At 40.3% G+C, this 20,735-nt stretch overlaps 1 protein-coding gene and 1 non-coding gene across 2 annotated transcripts in view; both read right to left on the bottom strand.

Moving 5' to 3' along the window:
• The window catches only part of Sf3b3 (splicing factor 3b subunit 3), a 47,198-nt gene that overhangs the window by 14,364 nt on the left and 12,099 nt on the right, over positions 1-20,735 (bottom strand). Inside the window, exons 6-12 of the mRNA XM_004625795.3 lie at positions 18,736-18,848; positions 17,913-18,050; positions 16,530-16,633; positions 11,567-11,732; positions 10,307-10,402; positions 6,561-6,633; positions 347-498 (exon numbers count right to left, since the gene is read on the bottom strand). Of these exons, the coding sequence (XP_004625852.1) occupies positions 347-498; positions 6,561-6,633; positions 10,307-10,402; positions 11,567-11,732; positions 16,530-16,633; positions 17,913-18,050; positions 18,736-18,848 (842 nt within the window). The remainder of the gene's footprint in view (positions 1-346; positions 499-6,560; positions 6,634-10,306; positions 10,403-11,566; positions 11,733-16,529; positions 16,634-17,912; positions 18,051-18,735; positions 18,849-20,735) is intronic.
• Positions 18,235-18,316, bottom strand: LOC111815142. Its single transcript, XR_002819925.1, has one exon. It is a non-coding gene; the product is annotated as a small nucleolar RNA SNORD111 (small nucleolar RNA).

Genomic DNA, 20,735 nt, shown 5'->3' with positions numbered 1-20,735 from the left:
AAAAAAAAAAAAAACCCATCCACACGTTCACGTATCTTTATTAATATATCTGGTTGTTACACGGTCTCAGTACACAGCTTGGACTCAGTGATCCTCCTGTTCTCAGCCTCCCCAGCGCTGGGCTGGGATTACAGGCGTACATTGTACGCCGCCACGCCCAGACTCTGTAGCGGGCTCAGCCCACCTAGGAGCGGGGCTGGTAGGGCAAGTGGTGCTGGGGATTGAACCGAGGTCCCTGCACTTGCTAAGGCTTTCCAGTAAAAGGAGAGTAAGAGAAATGAATGCAGCTCAATGAGGAAAAGAGATGACAAAGCAGGTAAGGTAAGCAAGCTCCAAGAATCCTCACCTGCACCAAAGCATCATCTCCCAACAAGGAACAGGACAAGGTTGGTGTGGTGCCAAGGAACCCTGAATCAGTCACTTCTTCCACAGTCTCTCCGATAGATAGCACAAGTGTGGCATTAACGAAAGACACAATGATGTAGGCATCAAATTCATCTGGAAAAGAAGAGAGGAGTTGGTTAGCCAAGAACACATCAGAGTTACAAACCCAAATGAGACACTGAGATTTTTCAGAAATCTTCCAAGGCACGTCTATGTACAGTCACCACACATAACAACAACACACACATACATACATACACACACATCCCAAGATGATCCAAAAGACAGTTGAGGATCACAGAGCCTACAGATAAATGCCTATATACTCCAAATACAAAGGTCTTCTCCTAGCCCTTTTGAAACTAGTATTTTACTGAAACATTTGCTGGAGAAATGAGCATGAAAAACACAAGAGAATCAGAAGCATGAAAAAAATTTTGAATACTTATTTAGCTACCAAACATTTGTGCAAGTTGCCAACCAGAACCCCTTAAGAAGAAATATTCCTTATTGACCAGGAAAGATGTGTTAACTTTTTCCAAAACAAAATAATGGGCCAGGTGTAGCTGTGCATGCCTATAAGCCCAGCACTCAAAAGTCTGGGGCCAAGAAGTTCACTACAATTTCCAGGCTAGCCAGGGCTATAAAGTTGAGTGCAAGGCCAGCCTGAACTACATAGTAAAACCCTATCTCAGAAAGAGAGAGGAGAGGGAAGGGAAGAGGAGGAGAAAGAAGAAGACAGGAGAGGAAAGAAAAGAAAATAATGCAGGAATATAAACTCTAATAAACAGATTATTTAGCCTCCATGAGATTAAGTCACTCTTGGATTGGAAACTACTCTTGGATTGGAAGGCTACTCACTTTGGAAACAAAGAACATCAACCAAGGCATGGAGGGAAGGGTGATGTTTTTATTGTCAGCTCTTGACCTCTGATTTTTTAGGATTTGGTTTTCATAATGAAATGTGAGATAAACACTCATTAGTTTTTCAGGATAATAAAACATGAGATATACAGTCATCCCAAAATTATCTTCCACAAAAGGTATCTGTTTCCTGTATCTCTGTCCCCAATACCCACAATGTTTGACATAAAGTTGATAAATGTTCAGTGCATGTGAACTTTTTATTTTATTTATTTATTTATTTATTTGTGGAATTGGGGATTGAACTCAGACCCTTGCGCTTGCCAGGGAAGCACTTATCCTACTGAGCCTTCTCCCTGGCCCTGATGTGAACTTTTTAAATAAGATTTTCCTACTTTACATTGGAGTTTTTCTATCAACTCCACACTTTCTGTCCCCTTTAAATAGACACCAGGTAAACAAAGGAAAAAATAACAAAGATAAAGCACTAAATTGGAGGTTGCCTCACTTATAATAGCAGCTATTATCAGAGCTGCTGTATCCAAGCTCAGTGCCACATACACCAAGAGCAGACTTTTTTATTTGTTTTTACCACTTCAGATGAGGTACCATTGAACTAAAATTACAGAATGAGTTCAGGAAATCAGCATTCTTTAAAAAAGGATGGGTCAAATGAAGATACGCATTGGTATAGCTTACAGCAGTGTTCTGACCTACTAATAAGGTATAAAATCAATTTGATGAGTAGCAACCAGCTCTTTAAGATACAAATGAATATAATTTATGAGACAATTTTATACAGTACAAGTAATAAGCACTGTTTTGCGAAACCATTTCAGCTAATAATCCCCATGTGCAGAGTATAGCTCTAGAGCAAGAACCAAAGTTCCAATAGGTACACAATACTCTAAACGTTAGGCCAGGAATCCATAGTAAAGCCTAATTTTCTAAATCATAAATAGTAACACTGGACAAGATATTTCGTTTTTAATTATTTTGTTATAATTGTCACATATACCAAGTACTCTGGGGAAATGTTATAAAATGGCTCTATAAGACAACCACTATTCACTGTAATAACATAAGTAAAATAGCCTTGAAATGAATGTCTTAGTAGCTTACAACAAAACAAAAATCCATGTCCACAAAATACGTGTTTGGAGTTCCACGTAAGACTGGAGCCTTACTACTCTCAAATTTTTGAAAGAGCAATCTCTGGTGTGCAGTAACAAAAATTACTTAACTACTTAAAAACTTCACTATTTTCATGTTCCCTTACTAAAACTGTCAGAGTAAAGCAAAGTCAAACAACAAAAGACAACAATTCCCAGACTCTTCCTTCAGTCAAAGAGAAAAGAGGTTTCCAGTAGAGTTCTTAAAAACCTGTGACTTACTTTCAACAGAATGAGGGAGTAAAGAAAAGAGGGTTCTTGGGTTGCTACTTTCCCTCTGAGCAAGATCCCAGACCGTGTCAGTCCACTTGACAAGATCATACTTTGGCTAGACAATTCAACAAGCTCAAGAGCAAGGATTTACATCTAAAACCTGCTTTACATCACAGATTTTCTCCTGGTAAGTTACTCTGTTAAGATCAAGAACAATGTAACTTCTGCCCAGTCTCCATTGGGAAGACTTGCAGCAGAGAAATTACTCTTATATTTTAGGGGTAGTAAGTCCAAAGTTGGCTCATAGAACAAAGCCATGCCTCAGGCAAGGTGAATGAATAAGAACTATAAACATACATGTTGCCTTTTTCTAGGAGCTCTAAGTGTCATAGGAACACTGAAACTGGGTGTGGTGGCACACACCCAGCAGTCCAGGAGGCTGGGGCAAAAGAATCACAAGTTTAAGGCCAGCCAAAGAAATGTAAGGGGCTGAAACCTTGTCTCAAAAGGGGGAGGGGGGGGGCGCCTGCCCCTTAGCTCAGTCCTTTAAGTGGTTGCTTCAACAAAGCGGTCAGGCTCAGGTTGCTGTGGTTCAATCCCCACAACTCAAGCCAGCCAAACCTGCCCTGAAGGCATTCGGAGCCAAAAAAAAAAAAAAAAGACTGGGCATGTACCTTTAGGTCTCACACCTGAGTGCTGCTGAGGCACACAGAAAAAGTATACTCTTTAACCTTCTTAGTTTTAAGAGCTAAGTTAGGGCCGGCCAAATAGCGCAGTGGATGAAAGCACCTGCAAGCAGGTGCAGGGGCTGGGGGTTCAATCCCAGGGCCTGCGGTGCCAGCCATGACCCCGAGCATGCTGAGACAGGCGAATGAGATTGGGCGTGGTGGTGCACACCTATAATCCCAGCTCTTGGGAGGCTGTGAACAAGCAGATCACTAGGAGTCCAATCTAGTAGTGAGACCCTGAGCACCCTGTAGACCCTTGCCTAAATACAGAAAAAGGGAGGGGGGGGCCTAAATTCAATGAGCAGTTCACAGTTCATTCCAAAGGGTAAACTGAGCCACTGTCCAGATTACTCCAGCCCCCTATACATCTCATTCTCTGTTTTTTGGCAGAACCAAGGATTGAACTCAGGCCCTTGCACTTGCCAGGCAAGCGTTTATTCTACCGAGCCATCTCCCCGGCCCCTCGTTCTCACTTTATATTTAGACTACCTGGTGCTTATCTTGACTCAGCAGTCTTGAGTATACTCCAAAGCTCTCTCCAGAGCCTGATCTTTCAGTCAGTACACCTAGAAGGGACAACTCCAAGCATGCAAAACTACCATTTACTGGTTACCAGATCTTTCAGCTTGGTAAAAGACAATTGGCTGCTTTTCAAAATCTAAAAGACTTCCAACTGCAAAGTTACCCTGGGAGATGCCATCAGGGAAGCCTCAATATTCTGTGAAGGTCCCTTTCCCTGGGTGAACTGTAAGAACCCACAGTAGACCCTAGCAATAGGTACACACCTGTGGTGATCAGCACCTTCACCAGCCACCTGTGGAAGAGAAAAAAAGGCTTGGTATTGGTAGTATGCATCACCAAGTACCAGCCAAGGTTAGTATTTTCCTAAAGACTGCAGCACATGTGGACAGAGGACTGCTGAACAGTAACTTGGAGTATCTGGAAGTAAAATGAAGAGAACCTGATCTGTACTTCTGGGTCATGAACCAAACTACAGTATGGTATGTAAAGAGTGAAATGTATTAGATATAGTCCTTTCATAAGCCTTGACGTTTAATAGAGAAAAACTTTTCAACTACAAGTTCCATCATACAATACAATCCTGATCCTCAAGCACATAAACCCACTACCTTCCTCACACCCAAGAGCATGCTCATGCCTTTTGTCACATGAGAGCACATAATAGTTTTTCACACTTGTCCTCTTTCTTAATTTTCTTGCAGTGCCAGAGGAGTGAGGGCTTTAAATGCTTAGGTAAGTGTTCCACCACTGCACTACCTTCAGCCCTCGTTGCCTTTGTTAGAAGGCAAGTGCTTAAAAAAAAAAATAAAAAAATAAAAAAATAAAAAAAAAAAAGAAGGCAAGTGCTCTGAGTGAGCAATTGTGTTCAAGTGTCTGAACAGAGTGGGCACTCACATGACCACCGAGTACAAGTACAGAACTCATCTAGAAAGACCCACAGACTTCCATTAGGGTCAGGTCAAAAGGACACTAGACTAGGATTTAGGAAGCAAGGTTTTCCAGTGCTATTATCTGCATGTGTTGTGCGAAGAATCAACCCTTCAGGACTTTCTGCCTTCTTCACAAGAGTTAACTTTTCTGTAAACCAAAATTTGGCTTAAAATTAAAAATCTGTCTAAAATGTTAAAAAGAAAAAAGGGAGCTCATGCTAAGTTATTTTAAAGGCTCTTTCTAAACAAGTGTGAAGCCAGGGAGATAGCTCAGTGGCACAAGCACCTGTCTGGCAAGCACAAGGTCCTGAGTTCAATTCTTTTGTTTTATTAAAAAAAAAGAAAAAAAAACCAACCTGAGGTGGACAAATATAGCATTGCAGGACTATAATCCCAGTCACCTATGAAAATTATTGACAGCTATTATCTTATTGTCAAATAAATGAGACAGATAAATTAAAATACATTCCTAATATGAATTTTTCAAACTTTTTGGGGAAAAAAAAAATCCCAGCCACCTGGAAGGCCAAAGCAAGCCTGAGGTCAACACAGAGCCAACTTAATGGAACCCTGTCTCAAAAATATTTTTAAAGGGTCTGGAGATGAAGCTCAGTGGCAGAGTACTTGCCTCACATGTGGAAGGTCTAGGGCGCAATTCTTAACTCTGCTACTAAAAGGAAACAAAAGCATCTCTCTATTGCCAACAGCCTTTAGGGAATGTTTTCAAGAACCGCAAGACCAGCAGGCTACCAAGCTAAAGGTGAACATCAATACTACACAGCTTTTTTGTGTAGATTTCGGTAGGACTGGCTTAAAAATCAATTATCTAATGTATGCTCAACTGAAACAAGCCCACCAATTTCCTGTTCACTTTTTTCCTTTTTCAGTGCTACTAGTTTGATTCCAATAGCTACAATGAAAACAAAATCCACAAAAATGTGCAGTATTCTATTAATAGAGAAAGTTTTCCTCCTACACAATTCCCAGCTCCCTTAAATTTGTTCCATTCAACTAGAACATCTAAACACCAAACAAAATTACAGAATTCTAGAAAAAGCTTTGTCTGCTGGCCAGGGTGACTGTATTCACCAATCCCACATTCACAAGGGGAAAGTGGTACATGAGGTTCTTGGGACAGAAAGGATGTCTACAGATCCAGTGACCCAAAGGAAAAATGAGGACCAAGTTTTATTTCTAGGAGACTGAAATTCAGTGAAGCCTTCTCTGATGTTGTGTATATGCATTTTCAAGTGACTTTTAAAATTTTAGGATGAGGTAACCACTTGTATGCAGAATTCTGAACTCTTCTCCACTCCAAAATTCTGACTCCACTCATTAATCTTCGCTTTCCTTAAACATAAGCAGATGACCAATTAACAAGCTTTACCAAATCTCTTAATTCCTACAATACCATCTTGAATTTCACTGCAATTTCAACACGAGAACACACTGAAAAAAAAAAAAACCCTCTATTTTCTCCTATATTATACCTTTATAAAACTGAAAACACAACAATCCTACCACACTGAAATGTTTACACAATTAAAACAGGTGTCCTATGTCCCTCTTTAAACTCTTGCACAAAAGAGAAACAGCTGAAGTTATCTTCATTGAAAGAGCCTCAGAACTACAGTGATGCACCAGGAGTTTCTCGTATGTGGTGCTAGATGACATGGTATAGAAATAATCACGAATGCAGCCTCGGAAGTCTGTCAATAGCTCTCAGGCTCTGGGCAAGGAATGCTTACCTTCAATGTGCCGACGTACTGTCCAGACAGCATTAGGGTTACCGGGTAGCTCAGAAACGGCCATTTCTGACACCTGAGAGGAAAGGAGGCAAAAGACAGAACCTGTAAGGATAGAACTTGACCATTTGTTTTACTCTGCTAGATAATGCACTCCTTACAGCAAAGGAAGCACCCACACTGTGAGCTGCCTTAAAAGGATGGGATCATCAGTAAATAAAGAGCCTAAGACCAAACTGTCTAGAGGTACTGGCAGTGCCCCTAACAAACTAACAAACTTTAACTGAAAGTTATAGAATGTCTGGGAGGATAGTCATAGCCAAAACCATATGCTTCTTTGGGCATGGCTCGCTTATATTCTCCTTAGGAAGGGTCATAACCACTAGGCAAAAGATGCCATCGAAATTAAGTTCCCCATTTTTTTCCCTAGCTCCTATAAGGCCAAATCCCATCAAATAATTCAAATACTACATTCTTTAGGAAAAATATTCTTATCACCCTTGGCTGGCCATCATCTCTACCTCACATAAGCACTCATAAAAATCAGTCTCTACTTCAGAGGTACTATTACCTCTTTTAGGTGAGTTACGTTCTTTAGAGACAGTCAACAGTCATCAAATATCCTACACATTTGCAAAAATGAGAGTAAACAGACGACCTAAAGAAAACTCAAAATGATTTAGTGGGGAAACTGGGAGTGGAACTCTGTCCCTTTGTAAATATACAACCATCCTAACATAAATTACTGCTATGGTTCACATCTAGATGCCCCCAAAGCCACATGTGTGCACAGGCGGAGCCTTAGCAAGGTGACCAGACGGTGGGCATGTGACAGCTAAAAGACTGCTGGGTGGTGGGGTCTCAGTAAAAGAAAAGGATCACTGGAGTGTGTAACCTGGAAGCATAGCTCTCTCTTTTCCGGGCTCCTCCCTTCACTGCCCCCACTTCCTACTGACATATGGTACACAACAATACCTTCCTACCTTGGAATCAGTCAACCATGGACTAAAATCCTGAGCTAATAAACTCCCCCTAAGGAGAAAGTGATTAAGACAATCCATCAAATATTTTTAAATGATCTAGAGGCAATAAATAGCTTAATATTGTATAACCAGGCCAGGTGTGGTGGCACACATTTATAATCCCAGCACTGTAAAAGGCTGAGACAGGAAGACTTGCTTTGTTCCTATATATCTTCTTGTGTCTACCTTGTTCTCACTAGATTTTGATCTCAGCTAAACGTGTGACTATCAGTTTTACGAGTATGGTATGGAGTACTCATAACAAATTTTATTGATAAAGTATTAAGTCTTCCTACTACTATTACATCAGTAAATTTAAAAAGGGCTTTTTGGGGGGGACTATATTTCTGTTCTTCCTATAAATTATACAGTACTATAGCTATACTTCTGGGGGAGGAGCGACAGAGATTGAGTCTAGCGCCTTTTTTTTTTTTTTTAATCATTTATTTGGTACAGGGTCTCGTTACGCAGCTTGGACTCGTAGTGATCCTCCTGTCTCAGCCTCCCCAGTGCTGGGATTACAGGTGTGCACCATCACACTCAGTTTCAGTGGCTGGCTAGGCTTGGGACCAGCATGGCATGTAATACTGGCAATCAAACCCAGGTCCTTGAGCTTGCCAGGCAGGCACTTAGACTCTGAGCTATCTCCCTGGCCCCAAACCTAGAGCCTTCTGATCGCTATCTCCAGCCCTTTATTATCTTCAGATAGTCTCTAAATTGCCCAGGCTCCGGCTGGTGAGATGGCTCAGTGGTCTAAAGCACCTATTTGAACAAGCTTAGCAAAGCAAAGGGACCATGGTTCAATCCCCCAGCACCACATGCCAGCCCGCCCCGCCCCCTGGTGGGCTGAGCTGGCCACACACACACACACACACACACACACACACAAATAAATAAAAATAAAAAAAAATAAAAATTGCCCAGGCTGGACTTAAACTTTAGATCCTTCTGTTTAAATTCCCAGAAGACTAGGATTGCAAATATCAGCCACTATGCCCAGCATTCACTTAATTTATTTATGCATGCCTTTTTGAGTCAGGGTCTCACCGTGCTAGCCTTGAGCTCATTTTGTAGCCCAGTCTATTCACGAACTTGCAATGATCCTACTGTCTCAGCTTCCTAGACAGGCTCTGTGCCACTAAGCTATATCCCCCCCAGCCCTAACCTTAGCCTCCAGAGGGCTGGGAGCTACCATGTCCAGCTTAAATATTTAATTATTTTTTTAAATTTAGATTCTGAAGATCTCTATTTTATAAAGTTGAAGTGGAGGGATTGAAAAACTGAATCATTTACCTATTACACACCACAAAAAGCATTTTTTTAATTGTATTTTTTAGCAAAGTGCTTGTTTCATCAGATGCTCATTCATTGAGCAGTTAAGTAATCAAGATCTATGGTTCTAAGAAGGCTGGTACACATCTATAAATCCAACTCTCAGGAGGCTAAGGCAAAAGGATCATTATGAGTTCAAGGCCAGTCTAACCACATAGTGAGTTCAAGGCCAGCCCTAAACTACACAAGACACTGTCTTAAAAAAAAAAAAAAGTCTGAAGCAGTAGTACTAGTAACATTTATACTTTATCTCAAACGAAATGCTTCACATGCATCCCATTTAACTCTTACAATAATCTTTACAGCAAGTACCATTACAAAGCATGTTTTACATAAAAACTAAAGTAACTGGCATGGTGGTACATTCCTGTAATAGCACTGTAAACACAAAAACAAAAATGAAGAGAAAACAAAAATAGTAGTATCTATTAAGTGGCAGAGCTGGAATTTAAAGCCCATTTGTGGCCTTGTAGTTTTTTTTCCAAAAAGATTTATAAAAAAACAGCAACAAGCTCCAAACCATTTTCTTTGCTATCAAATCATTACAGGAAGCATTTTTTACTTCTAAAAAGAAAACTGGCATTCGGGGTACACACCTGTAATCCTAGCACTTGGGAGGCTGAGGCAGGAGGATTGCTAAATTCAAAGCTATCTCAAAAAAAGGCAAAAATGATCAAATCCAGAGCCTTTGGAAGAAACATGAATACCAGAACCATGATGATAAGAGAAGGTAGAGTAGGCCAAATAGCTCAGTGGATTAAAGCACCTGCAAGCAGGTACAGGGGCCTGCCATGCTGGCCCCACCCCCGCCCCCCAGGGCATGCTGAGAGGGCAATTGAGACTGGGTGTGGTGGCATGGCCTGTAATCCCAGCTCTTGGGAGGCTGTAATCAGGCAGATCACTACGAGTCTGATCTAGTAGTGAGGCTCTAAACACCCTGTAGACTTTGCCCTAAAATACAAAAAAAAAAAAAAAAAAAAAAAAAAAGATAAGAGAAAGTGAAGGAATAGACAATTCTAAACTTAAAGGACTAAAAGAAAAAATTTCTTCAAGGGCTGGTCAGATAGCTCAGCAGATTAAAGTGCCTGCTTAGGCAGATGCAGGGGCAAAGAGTTCCATCCCTGCAGGGCCTGCCATGTTAGCCTAGCCTCCATGGCGAGCTGAGATGGTGAATGAGACTGGGCATGGTGGTGTGTGTCTGTAATCCCAGCACTTGGGAGGTTCAAAAACAGGAAGATTCACTACAAGTCCAATCTGTGTAGTGAGATCCTGTATTAAATAATTAAAAAAAAAAAACAAAAAACACATTTCTTTAAGAGTGATAAAGCTATACACTTCTGTGTGTCCATGCTTTTCACCAAACCTGCAGGAAAATCTAGAAAATTCCCACCTTACCTCCAGTCCATGCCGTAAGACTCTCAGAGATGACCTGGGTCCCCGACCACAGGCCACATACAGCTGTGGAGTGTCCTCATTGGCCAGATCAGCTATCTGCACAAAGAAAAAGCAAAGGGGAAAATGTCTACTTGTACCAAGTTTTCAAATACTGTTTGACTCTCAGGGGACAAGTTATTCATTGGTTACTCACTAGTGACCCTGGGATATGAAAGGAAAAAAGCCCAGCATTCTATAAAGTAAAGTTGAAGCAACAAGTTCTTCCAAAGTCTAGTTAGAAAAGCAATATTTACACTGAATGAAGTATTATATAACCTCCATTTGAAATTGAGTACTTCTTTCAGAAAAATGCAGGTAAGAAACTAAAACATAATCTGTACCCCAGGTTTGATAGCACACATACAACTGCAGATCCAGAAAGAATTGCCTAGAAATAAGTAGAAGTTTGGCTGGTGTGTTTGTTTTTTGTGGAACCAGGGATTGAACTTGGGCCCTTGTGCTTGTCAGGCAAGCACTTATTCTACTGAGCTATCTTCCTGGCCCCTGGAAGTTTTTAATAATAATGGCCTTCGTGTAGGTGAGGTCTGAGAAAGCTGGGCAGAGAACACACCTTTTCACCACTAAACCTGAGTTGTGCTGGGTGTGGTGGTGCACACCTGTAGTCCCAGCACTTTGAAGGCTGACAGGAGGATCATCTTGAGTTCAAGGCCAACTTGGGGGCCAACCAAAGAGCTCAGCAGATTAAAGCAACTGAGGTACAGGTGCCGGGGTTCAATCCCCAGACCTGCCCTACCAGCCCCACCCCCTGGGCTCTCTGAGACTGGCAACTGAGACTGGGCGTGGTGGGTGCACAAATGTAATCCCAGCTCTTGGATTACAGGCAGATCACTATTAGTCTGACTCCGATCTAGTAGTGAGACCCTGACCACCCTGTAGATCCTTCCCTAAAATAAAAAAATTTTTAAAAAGGCCAACTTGGGCTACAAAGTAAGCTCAAGGCTACCCTGAACTGCACAGCAAGATCGTGTCTCAAAATTTAAAAAAAGGAAAAATAAACTTAGTTGTAGTTAACCTTCAAACATGTATTAATAGCTTTCAACCCCATAACTCTCTCTGCTTGGACTTTGCACACTACAGATTCCACAGATAGTTCTTAGACCACACCTTAATTTAACTAGAGGAAAAATTAAAACTTATTACATCTGACATCTGAAACTAGTTGGCTAGCACTGCTCACTAGACAAATGAAAAGTCGCATACCTGGCAAAACAGGATGGGTGACAGGCTATCCAATTCATCCACCAGCACAAGGTTTTTGAGTGGTCTTGGCTGAAAGAAGAATGTGTCTCCTTCTTCCAGAGGCATGGCAGATGAAAACTCAGGTTCTTCATCATCATCTCCAAGGTGTGCAATCTGATATAAGTAACTACAAAGATGCAAAAAACAGAGACATCCATTGAAAGACAACGCCTACTTACCAAAGTAATGGTAGAGCTATGTCTTTAATAAAAAATTGCTGTTTTTCTTTTTAGGTATATGATGAAGTAAAGCAGCTTAAGTTTAGGGTCTGGGAAATGTGGTATTTAAGATGATACTACTCTCTCTTCTTATATATGTGAGAAAATTTCCAGAGGAAAAGACAGACAGACAGACAGACAGACAGAGACAGAGACAGACAGCCAGTTGTGGTGGCACACTACAAAGTGAGCTCAAGGCCAGCCAGAACTACACAGCAAGACCCTGTCTCAAAAAAAAAGGTAATTACCTTGGAATAGGATCATGGTAATCTGTTCTTTTATTCATTTCCCGAATTCTTTTTTTTATTACTAATGAATGTACTCAATATTTTATAAATGCTTAAAACAAAAAAGTAATTAAGTGTATTCTTATACACTTAAAAGTAGGGCAGGTGGGGGGGGGTCCTCTGGGGTTCGTATCCCCAGGTGTTTTGACAGCCCTGCCCCCAGGGCGCACTGAGACAGCAACTGAGACTGGGCTTGGTGGCATGCGCCTATAATCCCAGTGTTTGGGAGGCTGAAAACAGGAGAATCACTACAAGTCCTATCTATGTAGTAAGACCCTGTAGACCTTGTCCTAAATACAGGGGAAAAAAGTATTCTTATTAAATTTCCACAAAATACAACAAGGTATGCATTATGATGATCTCTCCAATAAAAGCATAGTACTTGGAAAAGTCAAGTCAAAATTATAATGTAAAACTAGGTATGGTGGCAAATGCCTGTAATCCTAGCATTTGGGAAGCTAAGATACTATAGGACTGTCAAAAGTTTGAGGCCAGCTTGAATTACACTGAGTCCAAGGCCAGCCTCAACAACATAGCAAGACCCTGTTTCACATGTGTGTGTATGTGTGTATATGCACAAATACATCACCTACCACAGTTAACAGTGTGGGAAAACACACCAACTACTGCTAAAGTACAAGTTAGGACACATTTTAGTAGGCTATAGTAATTCAGCAACATGGTAGAACATATGGTCTATCCAGTAATTAAAACTTATTTAAGAAAACTAGAGCTGAGTATGGTGGTACACACCTGTAATCTCAATACTCAGGAGTTGCTGAGGCAAAAGGATAGTGAGTTAGATGCTATCTTGAACTGCAGAGCAAGATCCTATCTCAAAAACAAAAACAGGGGGCCAGGGAGATGGCTCAGGACAATAAGCACTTGCCTGGCAAGCACAAGGGTCTGAGTTCAACCCTCAGTTCCGCAAAAAAAACAACAGCTTCAACTACACCACAGAAAGGCCACCTCATAAACTAAAAAAAGGATTTCCACATGTAAGAGAATGTAGGGAGTTTCCCTATCTCATACCAAAACTTTATATCAAATGCAGCACACAACACATAAAAACTCAAACTATAAAATTTTTAAAGAAAACAGCAACAATCACAAAAATAGGTAAATTTTACTTCATGAATGCTTCAAAACTTTTAGGGGCCTGGAACACGTTACTTAGTGGCAAAATGTATGTTCACCATGTGTGAAGCTCTGGGTTCAATCCCTAGCACCTTTCCCAAAATTACAACTTTAGTGCATCAAAGAACACTACCAAAAAAGTGCAAAGACAACCCACAAAATGGGGAGAAAACATTTACACATAACATATTGCACAAGGATCTATCCAGAAGAAAGAACTTTTCCAAGCTAAAAAATCAATTTTTAAAAGGTCAATTAACAAAATGGGCAAAGAAATTTAAAAGAATTCTCCAGATACACAAGGGGCAATTAGCAAATAAAAAGATGCTCAAGGAAAATCTAAATCAAACCACAATATGATACTCTACTACCTCATATCTATAACGGCTATAATTTATTTTCTTATTTTCTCATTATATAGCCCAGGCTGGCCTATCACTCATGGCAATCCTCTTGCCTCAACCTCCCAATTACTGGGACTACAAGCATGTGCTACAATGCTTGGCTAATGACTATAATTTTTTTGTTTACTATAATTTTTTAAAGTGGAAAATAACATTGTTAGCAACAATAGTGAGAAACTGGAAGCCTCATACATTGCTGCTGAGAATGTAAAACGTAAAACTGGTATAGAAGTTTGATGGTCCCTGAAAAAATTAAAACACAAAATTATCATTTGACCCAGCAATTTCATTTCTAGGAATATAAATGAAAGAACTGAGAAAGAGAAGTCAAGCGTATTTGCACATCCATGTCCCCTGCTGTAGTACACACAATAGCCAAGGGGCTGAAATAGCCAGGCATGGTGACACATGCCTGTAATACAACCACTCAAGGAACTAAGGCAGAAAGATCACAATTTTCAGGCCAGCCTGGGCCACCTAGACTGGAAAGCAAGTTCAAAGACTCCCTCAGGTTACAGAGAGCATGTCTCAAGAACAAAAACAGAAGACAGAAATAACCCAAGTGCCTATCAACAGATGAATAAACAAATATGGTACCTACATACATTGGAATGTTACCAGCCATTTAATTCTGACATAGGCTACTATAATGTAGACCTTGAAAATACTACGCTATGTATTATCCTACATACATAAGGATGCATGCGGGCTGGAGAGATGGCTCAGTGGTCTAAAGCACCTATTTGGAACAAGCTTGGAAAAGCACAGGGACTGCGGTTCGATCCCCCAGCACCACATGCCAGCCAGCTGCGCCCCCTGGTGGGCTGAGCTGGCCACACACACACACACACACACACACACTATAAATGTTAAAAAAAAAAAATTAAAAAAAAAAAGGATGCATGCACATCATTTGACACAACTTATATGAAATACTTAAATAAGATAGGAATAGAAAATAGATTAGAAGTTACCAGGGGCTGAAACGAGAATACAGCAAGTATGAAGTTGCTGGCTGAAGTAATTAAAAAATTTTGAAAGATAATAGTAATTGGGGGGGGGGCTGGTGAGATGGCTCAGTGGTCTAAAGCAGCTACTTAGGACAAGCTTAGCAAAGCACAGGGACCGCGGTTCAATCCCCCAGCACCACATGCCAGCCAGCCCCGCCCCCTGGTGGGCTGAGCTGGCCACACACACACACACACACACAATTTTAAAAAAAAAAAAATAGTAATTGGGGCTGGGGATATAGCTCAGCAGAATAAGTGCTTGCCTGGCAAGAACAAGGCTGAGTTCAATCCCCAGTGCTTTAAAAAAAAAAAAAAAAAGGTAACAGTTGCAAAGCATTGCAAGCATTATTTTAAAAAACAACTAAAATGATGTTTTACATTATGCATATTGTACCACAATAAGAACTATTAGGAAAAAGATGCTACAAAAAAAGCAAATGATGCTACAGATTACGTTTACTGGTACACAGAAATACTTACCAATACATTGCTAGGTAAAAAAGGTCACAACACACACATCCTTTTGGACAGAAGGATATGTGATATTTGTGTTTGTATATCCTTTCCTATTTCTCTATAATGACCTTTATAAAATATTACAAAATAGGTAAGCTGGGCATTGTAGCATACACTAATAACACCAGCACTCAGGCTCAGGCAGGAAGCACTCCAGAGTTCAAGGCCACACTGGCCTATACAGTGACACACTGTCTCAAAAAAAAAAAAAAAAGAAAGACCTAATAAACATAAAAAATAAACAAAATGGTAACAGGCTAAAGGTAAAAAGTGAAACCAGCTATAGTTGCCTGTCCCCTCTATCCCTGGGTTCCACATCTTGCATCTCAACTAAAGGCAGGTCAAAAATGTTCCAAAAAGGCCAGTCATGCTGGCACACCCATAATCCAGCACTCAGGAGGCTGAGGCTGGAAGACTGCTGCCAGTTTGAGGGCACCCTGGGCTACAAAATGAGTTTAAGACCAGCCTGAACATACGACAAACTCCACATTAGGCAAAGGAGATATATATACAAAAAAAAAAAGGAACAAAAACACCAGGAGAATAAAATGTGTGACAAGAATGGGCATGGTGGCTCACACCTGTAACCCCAGCAGTCAGGAAGCTGAGACAAGAAGACTGCTGGAGTTAAGAGGTCAGCCTAGGCTACAAAGTGAGTTTAAGTACATAGTGAGACCTGTCTCAAAAAGACAAAAAAAGAAAGTTTGGCAAGAATGAGAGAACTGGAGACAAGGCAGAATTAGCACAGAATCTTAGTATCTTAACTACAAGGAAACTGAATGTGAGCTTGGTAAAAAGTGGTTCACATACACACCCGCAAACAAGACCATGTTATTTTACTTACTGAAAGTAATTTGGAGTCTTGGATATTGGCCTTTGAAACTAGAATTCAGATTTCTTCCATTTAGCAATGGAATCATTAAAGATTCTAACAGGGATGGAAGACATAACTTCCATCAGACAAGCTAACTTGTCTGATGAGAACTCTAACTACAATGAATATTCAATGAATCGTGCAAGAAAACTCTAGGGAAGTTTTAAATTCAAATGACTTTCTTTGCAGATTTCAACAGAGGTCCTGACTGAAGTCAAGGAAGCTAACAAGAATAAAGGAGAAAGGAGAGAAAAACTTGTTTTGAGAGGGCCAGGGAGATAGCTCAGTAGAGTAAGCGCTTGCCTGGCAAGCGCTCAAGGGCCTGAGTTCAATCCTTGGTTCCAGGAAAAAACAAAAAAACTTGTTTTGAAAAACTCAGAATATTCTTGTGAAAACCTCCCCACGCTTGAAACCAAACCTTTCTCCTGCCAACTTTCAAGTAACCAGAGTAAATCAGGGTAACAAAAGGAGTACTCACTGGTTTCCAAATTCTGACGCTACAAAAAGGAAGCCTGTCTTAAGTACACACATAGCAGCAGCAACAGGAACAGTGTCAAAATACTTCAGCCGAATCTCAGTTACCTGGAGTGAAAAGAAAATATGCTAGTATCCAGGCAAGGTAGGCCTGGCCATGGAAGAGGCCCAACATTCTATGAAGCAGCATAAGCTAAGTAGTAAATAAAATGTAGAAGCTGGAGTAAACAAACTCCAGCTCATCATAGGCTAAGTGTGTCCAAACTACTGGTGCTGTTCTTCGCTGTAATGGCAGTCCGTAAGAAGTTAAGACACTATATGGCCCGCAAAAGCTAGATATTATTTACAACCTGGTATTCATAAAAAAAGTGTGCCAAAAACATAAATAAAACAAGTTTGCCAATTCTTGATCTAAACAATTATCTAAGAAATGGTCCCATTATTGTTTGTGCATAGAATAACAAACCACATATAGTACCAGTTTCTAGTGTAACCAACTGAAAATAATTTGTGCAGTGGCGTGTGTAATGGCAGTATATACAAGATTATTAGCCAGGGAGATAGCTCAGCAGCATAAGCACCTGCCTGGCAAGCACAAAGTCCTAAATTAAATCCCTGGTACAAAAAACCATAAAATTACTAGAGTAGGTATCTGTTAACCAGAGTAGGAAAACCTGTATTTATACACAAGCCCAACAGTAACCACTTTTTAGACATTCTACATTTCCAACTTTTTATTTTTTTAAAAATTTTTATTTAGTGTGTGTGTGGCCAGCTCAGCCCACCAGGGGGCGGGGCTGGCTGGCATGTGGTGCTGGGGGATTGAACGGCGGTCCTTGTGCTTTGCTAAGCTTGTTCTAAATAGGTGCTTTAGACCACTGAGCCATCTCACCAGCCCCTCCAACTTTTTAATAGGTAAAATATTAATTGCCCTAGCCATCTCATCTCAGAGAACTATTTAATGAAACAATGACCATAAAACAGCTTTATAAACCATAAACTATAAACTTTTTTTTTTAAAAGAAAGCTGTTCAACTGTAGAAACTACAAATTCCTTATGTTACATTAGCAGTGTGACTATGTAAGAAAACATCCTTATTTTCAAAAAGGCATATTATAAATGTCATGACACCTGCAACTTATTTTCTTTTTTTTTTTTGGTACCAGGGATCACTCAGGACCTTATACTTGTAAGGCAGGCACTTACTGCACTGAGCTATGTCCCTAGCCCTGCAACTTATTTTCAAATGATTTAGCTCAGAAAAAGTGTAACTATGGAAGTCAAAATACACAAGGTCCTGGGTAGAAACCTTTACCAAATTAGACAACACTAAATAGCTCTTTTTCCCCCTTTTCATTTCCCCATCCCATTCCATGGCCTCCTTACCATATCTTCATCTGTCTCCAAAGTAATCTTGAAGATATCTCCCTGCTCAGTTTGAGCCAAAAAGAAGAACATCGACTTGGTTTTATGGGTGGCAGAGCAGACAAAAATCATTCCTCTTTCAGGGTCATCTAGGTCATTCTAACAGAATCAAACATACAATCAACAGCTTAGAAGCAAGTGTTTATTTCTATACTTTATCAATAAAGTGAAGAGGCCATTTGAGACCCAAGACAGAACCTGCAGACCAAAAAACTAGAAGTTCTGGTCTATTATAAATATAATAAATCTTAGATAACTAAGAAATAGCCATAATTCGACTTTACAGCCTGATCAGATCAATACAGCAAAAACCATCTCCACAGAAAACTGTCAGAGACACGAAATTTAGACATCATTTCAGGATACAAATAAAACACACATCCATTCATGAGTGACACAATCATCCATTCATGGATGTCCAAACCATCTATTTCTAGACCTGCTCCACATCAATTTCCTTGATTCTTGGAAAGCACTCTCTAGCTAAAAAGATTCTGGTTTTGAGATTGATGGTGGTTCACAGCTATAATCCCAATACTTGGAAGACTGAGGAAGAAAGATCACTGTCAGTGTGAGGCCAGCTTGGGCTACAAAGTGAATTCAAAACCGGCCTGAACTACACAACAAGACTGTCTCAAAAAAAATCCACTCTGAATTACATATAGAGATCCCATTTCCTAAAAAACAAAAAAGCTAAAAATCATTAAAAGATTACATCACAATTACAAAAGTTCAAAATATTTCACAAACATAAATATCTCTCCTCTTATTGCAAAGACCTTACCCGCCTCCTAGGAATTGGACATCGGATATCTGGCTGGTCACCAAAGTTCTTATAGGTGATGTAATTTTCAGAACAAATCAGTACCCCACTTGGACCATCAGACCCTCCTGGAACTGTCAGAAAACAAAACTCAGCAGTGGCTTGACATACTGATCAATTACTTTCAATTTTTATTCCTTTTCTTTTGGTACTTGACAGCAGTGTGCAACTGAACCTGACTAATATTCCACGTGTTCCTTCTTTCCATGCTAAATACAGTCTATAAATGGAAGATGTTTATTTTATAATGTATTTGTTGTAGCAGGTTCTCACTACACAGCTTAGACTTGCGGTGATCCTCCTGCTTTCAGCCTTCCCAGTGCTGGAATTACACCCACTGTGGGGGTGGGGCTAGCACAACATGTAGTACCAGGATTGAACCTCAGTCCCTAGCTGTCCTAAGCAGGCGCTTTAGTCCGCTGATATTTAGCCTCAATAATATATCTAAATTTTTATATACAACCTAGAACTCGGTGCTCCCACTTATAATCCAACCATCTACAACACAAGAACATCCCACAGATACTTGGAAATATAATGGATTGGGCCAGGATATATAGCTCTGTGGCATAAGCACCTGCCTGGAAAGTACAAGTTCCCGAGTTCAATCCACAGTACTGCAAAAAAAAAAATTTGCCAGAGATGTAGCTCAGCAGCACAGAACCTGCCTGGCAAGCACAAGGTCCTGAGTTCAATTCCTGATACAAAAAAAAAAAAAAAAAATAAGGCAAAAAAAAGAGGATTCATAAGCAAACTCAAGTAGATTCCCAAACCTATTCAACCTCCTGAGACCTCTACCTGAGAATGCCATCAAAAACAGACCAAATTAGAAATGTATCATTTAATCATCTAATTATCTTCTTTCCCACATCCCTAACTCTATCTGTTTGGCTCTCATGCTGCCATGAGAAAGACTGTGAGAAAGTGAAGAAGATTGTGGACCCAGCTCCTGGCTTATAATCTCAATGCCCTCCATCACTCCACTAGTCAAAATATTAAGCAAAACTACTACAAAGACAACAATACACAATATAACTGTCCTACTAATCTGTTTTGAAACTATCTCACAGCCATTTTACCTTTTTTCTCATTAAAATGAAAAATAAAAATAAACTAAGCAGTAACCTTTATGAATGAAATGCCCATCTTTATCAGGTTATTATTACTCAGCTTAAAGTCTTTCAGCAACCAGTCAAGCATGATGGCACACGCCTGTAATCCTAGAATTTGGGAGACTAAGGCAGGGCTACTGAGAGGATCCATGTTGCTTCTTTACTTGGACCTTTGGGTAGCTGCAACAAATACTCCCTCCACATAGCACTTCTTCATAAAACTTTTTCTAACATAGCCCCTTCCTAGGACAAGGACCACTATATGCTATCAATGGATTTGGCACAGTATCTGGCAACTTTTTAAAATTACATCTCTGAATTGACCACTAGACTCCATCTTGCACAATTCTTTTCATCACTGAAGTTCAAGGAATAGGCTGACCACTACATATACTGATTAGAGAAATTCAATAAAAATTTGTTGAACAGAGCTGGGAGTTCAAGTCAATAGTACAGTAGTTGTCTGATGTGTTTGAAGCTCTAGATTCAATACCCAGCATAGGCTGGTGCACTGGTGCACACCTCTAATTCCAACAGTCAGGAGGCTGAGGCAGAAGGATTGTTGTGAGTTCAATACCAGCTTGAACTACATAGTGAGACACTGTCTCAAAATGTGCCCTCCTCAAAAAAATTGAATGAACAAAGCCCTTCTGAGTAAAAGATATGGTAATATGTTATAGCAAGAGATGTGTGTAATCTATTTCGTAACATTCATCTGCTGATCAGACAGTCTCTAAAATTTAACACTTAAGGGCTGGTGAGATGGCTCAGTGGTCTAAAGCACCTACTTAGAAGAAGCTTAGCAGAGCACAGGGACCACGGTTCAATCCCCCAGCACCACATGCCAGC

Source organism: Octodon degus, unplaced genomic scaffold, assembly GCF_000260255.1.
Source record: "Octodon degus isolate 3935 unplaced genomic scaffold, OctDeg1.0 scaffold00011, whole genome shotgun sequence".
Taxonomy (NCBI): domain Eukaryota; kingdom Metazoa; phylum Chordata; class Mammalia; order Rodentia; family Octodontidae; genus Octodon; species Octodon degus.
Note: the sequence above shows the minus strand (reverse complement) of the source record. Positions and strands in the feature narration are given on the sequence as shown.